This window comes from Calidris pugnax, unplaced genomic scaffold (assembly GCF_001431845.1).
Source record: "Calidris pugnax isolate Ruff unplaced genomic scaffold, ASM143184v1 scaffold82, whole genome shotgun sequence".
Classification (NCBI taxonomy): domain Eukaryota; kingdom Metazoa; phylum Chordata; class Aves; order Charadriiformes; family Scolopacidae; genus Calidris; species Calidris pugnax.
In genome coordinates, this window is record NW_015090833.1 from 3205953 (window position 1) to 3213679 (window position 7727).

The window sequence follows — 7727 nt, forward strand, 5'->3', positions numbered from 1 at the left end:
ATGCAGCAGTGTTTATATGCCATATATCTCTTCCCCCCTGCTTCCTTATTTCATCGTACCTTCAAACTCAAAGCTGCCCAGCGTTCGCTCTCTTCCCCCCCTGCTTCCTTCTTTCATCTTACCTTCAAACTCAAAGCTGCCCAGCGTTCGAAGAGCAAGGGTGATGCTGCCCACGTCGCTGGCCTCTGGGATGTTGGTGAGACTCGGGGAGGCGAGCTGGTGGGCAAGGCCCTTCGGCATGCCCGGATGTCGCAGGGGCTTGTGCATTAGAACAAGGGAGAGCATTTTCAGCAGCCCATCCTGGATATCCTTCTTAAGCTGAGGGATCTGGCGACTCAAGTCGTACAGCACCGCTGTTAGAGCAGGGCTGAAAGAAGCAGGCAGAGAGTCATCAGAACAGAAACAATTTCACCTCTTTGTTTATGACTTTGGCCATCAGAAGGTAACTGTGGGCATTCTCACATCACAGCAACACCTTCCAGCAGAGCACAGGGATCCTTGTGTGAAGTCAGGCACACGAGAGGACCTTCTTGTATGAACTTGGTGAGGAAACTGCCAGGACTGGCACACATTGCTACATTAGGCAATATTGCTAGAATACTGTTACAAATCTAAGTGAATGCCAGGACTGGCACACATTGCTACATTGCTAGAATACTGTTACAAATCTAAGTGATTCCTTATACTTGTGCTTTTTAGACACAAAATGAACTAAATTCTGTTCCAGGTGGCAACATTAATCTAAACAGCTTGTGCTACCTGGATACTTTTCTCTGTATTCACCCATACTAACAGCTTCAGGAGCTACAAAATTTCCAATAGGAACTGTCAGGTGAAAGAATTTGGAGCAAATACTCAGCGCTTCAGTTCTCCTTCCTACCAATTTGATATGGCAGAAATCTGCTGCCCTTCAGAGGCTTTCTAAATTTTTGCATGCTATTGCCAGATGTGCCTGAGTAGCGGAAAGTAAAGGAGATTGCTTTTGAATTCACTAGCTGTTCTACAAAGCAATTTCTTCACACAGAGAACCAAATTCTTAAGTAACTCAACAGACACATTAACACTTAAAACGTATTCTTCTGAAACTGCTATACTGGTCTTCTGAAAGATCATTTAAAAGCAATAAACTTCCTTCTCAAGCTGAAGACTTTCAAGGTCTCGTTCTGTGTGGCCAACAACGCCATCCAGTGGCCAACAGCAAAACATGCTCCCATGCCCTGTACGTACCTCAGCCCCACAGCCAGCATCGGCTCCAAAAGCTCTTTGATGTCCTGCTGGATGCTGGGTCCCATGGCTCGTGCCAACATACTAATGCAGGTGAAGACTGTGGCATCAACCTGCACGGACTTCTGCCTCCTGGAAAGGGACCGCATAAAAGTTCATTAAGAGGAGCTACTATTTTTCAAACATCTTTCCTCATCTCACCTCTGTGTTATCAGTCTTACAGAAATACCTCTGATTTAATACAATGATTTGATCCCATATCTCAAAAATTATACAAAGAACAAGTGTTTCAGTTTCTTCCTCTAACCCTCACATACTTACTTGTGGGCAAAGTCCTTTGGTGGCAGAGCTGCTTTTATGATTTCAAGGACTTTTGGCAGGTAGGCTTGAAACTCAGACCTCACGGCCACAGAAAGCAAGCCCAAGGCCTGGAAGGCTGCTGTTCGCTCCTTCTCCTTCTTCACACAGCTGAGAACATGATTCATGGTGTCTGGAAGATACTGATCAGCTGCCCAAAAGAGAGAGCAACACAGATATTGGAAATTATTTAAGTTTATACAGTTGCATTTGCAACTGTATTCAGCATTTGCAATTAAACATTTACAAGTACAAAACTAGGGAACAGAACCATATCATATTTCCCATTTTTACTTGATATTTCCTCGCACTTGCAACGGAGAAAAAGGGCAACAAATCTGCTGATAGTATTTGAAAAAAAAAAAAAAAAAAAAAAGAGGTTCTACCTCTTATGATCACAGAATTCAGAGATTAGTTTTCAATCCATTTTCCCCATCAGAGCAACACTTTGGCATCAAATACCAAGTCACGCTTCTTCAGAAAAAAAAAAAAAAAAGACTGTCCTCCCACAAAGGAATTTGCTCATCTTACAAGCACCACATTTGTACTGCTGCATCGCCTGCACAAGCTCATCTGGACCAGCCAGCCCAATTTCAGCAACACTTGTAACATCCAACCCTCTGCCTCGTCACCTGTGAACGCGGAAGGACGGAAAGCCGCCAGCCGGGGTAGCAGATTGAGAACCGTCATCTGGATCAAAGAATTTTTGCTGGTTCTGCACTTGAGAACCCACTGGCACACCTGAAAGGAGACAGATTTGGCTTTGAAGGATGGCCATTGGCAGTAACACACAAATGTTTACTACCTGGATGCTTTAAGGCATTCTACTGACATTTGGCTTCAGAGTTCATCAGAAAGACAGATAATTAAGACTGCTTCCAAAGAAAGTAAATCACTTGCTCCAAGAGAGACAGTGAAAAAGTCAGGATACGTATAATTAATGAGTTTTGATGCCTCATTCAATAATAGGCAGCATTGCTTCCTAAGTAAGGACATGGAGAACAACTGCTCTACAAGAACTGGTGTTGTAAACTTTGGTAGATAATTTGAAGACCAAACACTTACTTGATCAAACTTCTCTTCCATTAGATCCCTGCAGCATCGACTTTCTACCAATGTAGACTTTGCTGGGACAGGGGAGGTTGCGAAACCCATGATTCCTTGGTGGGCACTGTACCCCAGAAGACCAGCCAAAGCATTGGACTGAGAGGGCTGAAGAGACTGGAAGCTAGTGAAGGGAGTGATGTGGCGAGGTTTGGTACTGAAGCCCATCAGGTCCTTGCAGTACTTGTCATGCACAAGCTGCTGCTGAGTGATCTCTTCCATCTCCTCTCTAAGGCGCTGGACAAAGTAGAAAAACATGTGTTAATTGGTTGTTGGGTTTTTGTTTTTTTTTTAAAAAGTAGCTGAATAACAGATTCCCAACATAAATCTCCTGAGCAGCATCCTGTATAATTGATATCCAAGTGGCTGTAAAACATCAACTAAACAAAATCCAGCAAACATACAACAAAGATTCCTCATTCTATATAAAAATGTCTTTCACTGTAATTAATCCAGTTAAAAGCATATTCCTTAGGGCTTAATATCTACTCAGCCCAAACTTGTCGCTGTTATTTCTCTGATGCACTTCAACTTGTAATAATCAATGCTCTAACTCCATGTTCAGATGACTTTTCAGCCCAACAACCCCATTTCAAACACAATGGAGTATTTCTAAAGATTGATTATCATAGAATGGTTAGAGTTAGCAGGGACCTTAAAGATCATTGAATTCCAACCCCCATGCCATGGGCAGGGACACCTCCCACTAGACCAGGTTGCTCAATGTGTAGCAACTCGGCAATCTGGCAATCAAACCCATAGTTCCCATCTCGTTCCTTTGCTCACCTCTCCCTCCATACTGCTTATTCTCACTAGCTCATTGAGGATCAGTAAGGCACCATGGATTCGGTCATCACGGTTCATTCCTTTCTCTTTGGCCAAAGTCTCATCAAAGCCTTTCTCAGCCTCTTCATATGTATGCTTGGGGGAAAAGAAAAAAAAAACAAATCTCAGCAATCGTGGAGAAACAAAGCCTGTGGAAATGAAGTAGTACTGCCAGACAAGTGTTACTGATGTCCTGTAATTTTCCATGAGTAGCTATAAACCTCAACTGAGTAATAACAGAGTACAACACCACAAAATTCAGATTCACTCAGAAGCTGTGGACAGAGCATTTTCAGCAGTACTAATCAAACAGCCAGTCAACCGTGGTATAAACTTTATCAATATCTGGATCACATATTTGACTATGAGGAATCCAAGTTCACACCATTTGACTGCAATGTTCAAACCATATTTGATATTATGCAGCTTGAATTCCTGTGACAATAGCAGCCAAGTTAAGGTTCAGACAAAAGAATCCTTTTTCACTCATGTTTTATCTACAATAATAAAACTATCTGCTAATAAGAGATGATGAGAGCTGATTGCATGGCTGTAAAACTAGGTCAGGCTCAACAGCTGAAAATGAGCTGTAAAGCGAGCAATGGATTCTTGATGGAGTTTAGTCTCTTTCTTTCTTTTACAGTGCACTAAAGGAACTACGCATTTTGTAAGCCATTGTATTTTCAACCCTTTCAAGGGGAAAGCAGTTTTCTACTGACAATCAGACATACTGACAGAAGTGAAACAGTTTCATAGCTTAGACAGCTCTTCTAAAAATTGGCACTTCATCATTTGCATTGAGTTATGAGGAGCTGCTTCAAAACAAAGTTATTTTCTTACTCTGTACCACTGGGGCTTCTGCATCTCTTTTGGCTCCCGTTGAGTGGTGAGGATAAGGCAGGCTCTTAAGGCAGAAACAGCTCCTTCTCGGATGGCCTGTTTGGGATCCCACACAGCCACAAATATATTGTCAAAGAATGGCTGCACTTGTTGGAAGAAGAAGGTAGGCACGCTGATTGCCAGCTCACGCAGGACAAGAACCTGGCGGTGGGGGCAGAGAAACAGTAACAATCTGTGAGGACGAGCACCCATAAACAAACCTCGTAATTTTTAGACCGTAGTACTGCTTATTTAGACTGTCAGTGTCTGTGAGCCTGAGCTGCTCCCAGCTTCATAGTTTTACAGTTCTCAATCTTCAGTCACTGGGCTAAGGTAGAAGCAATGAAGCAGCACTATATTTGCCATGAGAGCATCAGATTCTCAGACATGGACTGGCAGCCATTTTGATCCTGACCAGAGCATCTCCACAGCTTTCTGTGCACATCTCCTACCACTGTTAACTAATCCTAACCGTCCCGTTCCAACACGGATGAAGACAAATAAAAGATCACTTACAGCAGCATGTCTTCGACCTTCATTCCTGTCAGCTCCCAGCCATTCCAGAGCTCGTTTCACCTCAAACTCCACATACTCAGCTGTGAAGGTGTCACCAGCCATCGCAAGCCGCCCAATAGCCTTGGAAGCCATCTCCATTACAACAGGGTCATTGGATGGCAAGAGATTCCTCAAGTAGTTGGCAAACCTGCCAATACGGGTGGCGTTACCTCCTTCAACACCAATAAGGCTTGCTGCAGAGAAAGAGAGTAATGCTGTAGGTTATTCTTAAGAGTCAGGGTGGCAGACAGTAGGTAATGCCTGGATGAGAGTTAGTCTTCCCTATGCATTCCTTAAAGATTCTCATTAGGTCCTCCTACTCTGCAAATCCACAGAAAGAAAAATAAAATAGTCAAGCAATAGGAAAGGGCCACCATTCTTTCAAGCCTGAACTTGTTAAGTGGGCAGGAAAACATAACCAGTGTCTTCATAGATTTACCCCATTTTTATTTTAAAAAGAGAGAAAAAAAATCCACCCTGGGATCACAGACCCATTGCCAATAGAAAGGCATCCATCCACATGCAACTATTACGGCTGGTCTGCCTCAGTAGAGGAGTCAAAGACCAAATGGACCGAGGAAATTGCTCTCCTCCTCAGCCCTAGAGATGGTCTCTCCTGGCCAGGGTGGAGGCCCCTAGGCAGGTGGCAGAAGTTTTCAGTGCCAGTGCCTGGGTTGACCTGCTTGTACCTGGGTTGTGAGCCCCTTGCAGGGATGGGAATTGCTGTTATTGAGCCAGGTAAATGTAAGTAACAAGAATCAATCTCCTCGGAAAGAAAAGAGTTGAGAAAATCAGCCTACACTGATACATTTAAGTGGACAGCACAAACTGCTTTCAGCTGAGCTCAAACCAGAATTTTCACATGCTCAGCACTCACATTTGATGCTTGACTCCGGGAAGACCGCAGGGCCCATTAAGCACCAGGTTTTCAGCTACTCTCAGCACTCAGCAGCTCCCGTGCTGACACTTCCAGACAGATTTTCAGAGCCCAGCAACTAGCACGCACCCAGCATACTGAGCAGTCAGATATAAGGTGCTGATAATAAAAGCTCATTCCTTTTCAAAATCTGTCCCTAAAGGTAGATGCATGAAGAGAGAACTCACCCGAGGCATTAAGCACACTCACTCACCTATAGCCAGAATGCCACCCTTCCTTTCATTTGCATCAGAGCTAGAGACCAGCTCAAATATGTGATGGTTCAGCTGATCATAAAACCTGGTAGATTCTTCTTGACTCATCTGTAAAAGAAAAAAGTTCAAGTCAGCTTTTAGCATTCTTTCCTTCCTTCCTGCCTCCAATATCTCCATAAAGACAATGCTTCCTAGATCACTTAAACAGAAATAAATTAAATTAAACAGAAAGAAATTAAATATGCCTTCTTTTTGCCCTAGACATGTCAAGTTTATTTATTCTGGTACTTGACCACCCATCTGTGTCACCAACTCACTCACCTTTCCTACAAGCTGTGACAAAGGTAAGCTCCCTGTTATGCCCCATCTCCTCTCCGAAATGGCTTCCATATTCCCAAAATCTCCACCCCCAAAGCACCCAGCCAGTGCCCGAGACTCATAAGATAAACAAGGATAAATCATCTCATTTGCAGCACTCACCTCGCGGAGCTCCATGGTGACATAATGCTGCAAGTCCTTGGCAGCTTTCGCCCTCGTCTCCTCACTGCGACTCTTCAGGCCATTGGCAAATTGTTGGAGGATGGAGACGGTGCCCGACATGATGGCGGTGTGCTGGGGCTCGGCGGCACCAAGTCCTGTCAAATCTTCAGGGAGACAACTTTTTTTACTGCTTTCAGCTATTGAAATCACTGAGCTTATTCCAAAACATACACCCCATTGCATGCAAGAACACTGTGCCAGTAGAACATAAAATTACAATTAACAGCTATATTCCTTACAACCCTGTGATAAAAGTGTATTGCCACATAATATCTTGACCCCCCACCTATTTGTTCTCTCGTTCCTCAAATACCAAAATACGCTCCAGTAGGTCAGGTGCCCGACCCCACAGGGATCTAATGCTAAATCAAGGGTCGTGCAATAGCTGAAAAATAGCAGGGTTAGATAAGGGTTTACAATTACCCTACAATAATTAGGCACAATCATCCCCATGATTATATCATCATATCTGACTTCCCCTTGAATGATTTCACCCAAGTTTCTCCACAGAAATTCGAGTGTTACACCAACCCAAGGCAGACTCAGCACTCAGGGCCTGGCAAGTGTTACATTCTCCAGCAGATATTTAGAGATGGGAAGTCTACTTATAGCAACACCGATCATTGCAACAGGATGTTTATTATCATAACACGCAGCCAGACTTTCTCATGAGTCTTTCTTTATGTGGAAAATATTTTAAGAGGCTTGACGCCCCCCATTTTTGGATTACATAAGCCCAAAGCAAACATTTGACAGCAGGGCCCACAGCGACCCAAGGCACCAAAACTTCAGCTCCTTCTTCCCCAAATATCCCCCACGCCATCACCAAGACCCACTGAGGTTACAGGCTGAGGCGGCTTCAGGGCTTCCCTACGGCCGGGAGCCAGGAGAAGCTCCCAGAGACGAAGCCTGTGGCCGCGGCCCCATCACGGCCGAGCGGGGAGCCCCTGGGCGGGGGTTCCCTCACAGCCGCCCTCACGGAGGGACGCGGCAGCCGGCGGGCAGGAGCCGGCAGGCCCGGGCCCGCGGGGGATCCCGCCGCTCCACAGGCCGGGAGTGAGGGAGGGGTGAGGCCGGGCAGGGCGGGCACCGCCGCCGGGGCGGGCGCGGGG

At 45.0% G+C, this 7727-nt stretch overlaps 1 protein-coding gene across 1 annotated transcript in view; it reads right to left on the reverse strand.

Annotated features, from left to right (window-relative positions):
- The window catches only part of MTOR (mechanistic target of rapamycin (serine/threonine kinase)), a 70076-nt gene that overhangs the window by 61952 nt on the left and 397 nt on the right, over positions 1–7727 (reverse strand). Inside the window, exons 2-11 of the mRNA XM_014941451.1 lie at positions 6556–6719; positions 6075–6183; positions 4906–5138; positions 4351–4551; positions 3472–3606; positions 2647–2922; positions 2214–2322; positions 1546–1732; positions 1228–1356; positions 123–367 (exon numbers count right to left, since the gene is read on the reverse strand). Of these exons, the coding sequence (XP_014796937.1) occupies positions 123–367; positions 1228–1356; positions 1546–1732; positions 2214–2322; positions 2647–2922; positions 3472–3606; positions 4351–4551; positions 4906–5138; positions 6075–6183; positions 6556–6675 (1744 nt within the window). The 5' untranslated portion in view covers positions 6676–6719. The remainder of the gene's footprint in view (positions 1–122; positions 368–1227; positions 1357–1545; positions 1733–2213; positions 2323–2646; positions 2923–3471; positions 3607–4350; positions 4552–4905; positions 5139–6074; positions 6184–6555; positions 6720–7727) is intronic.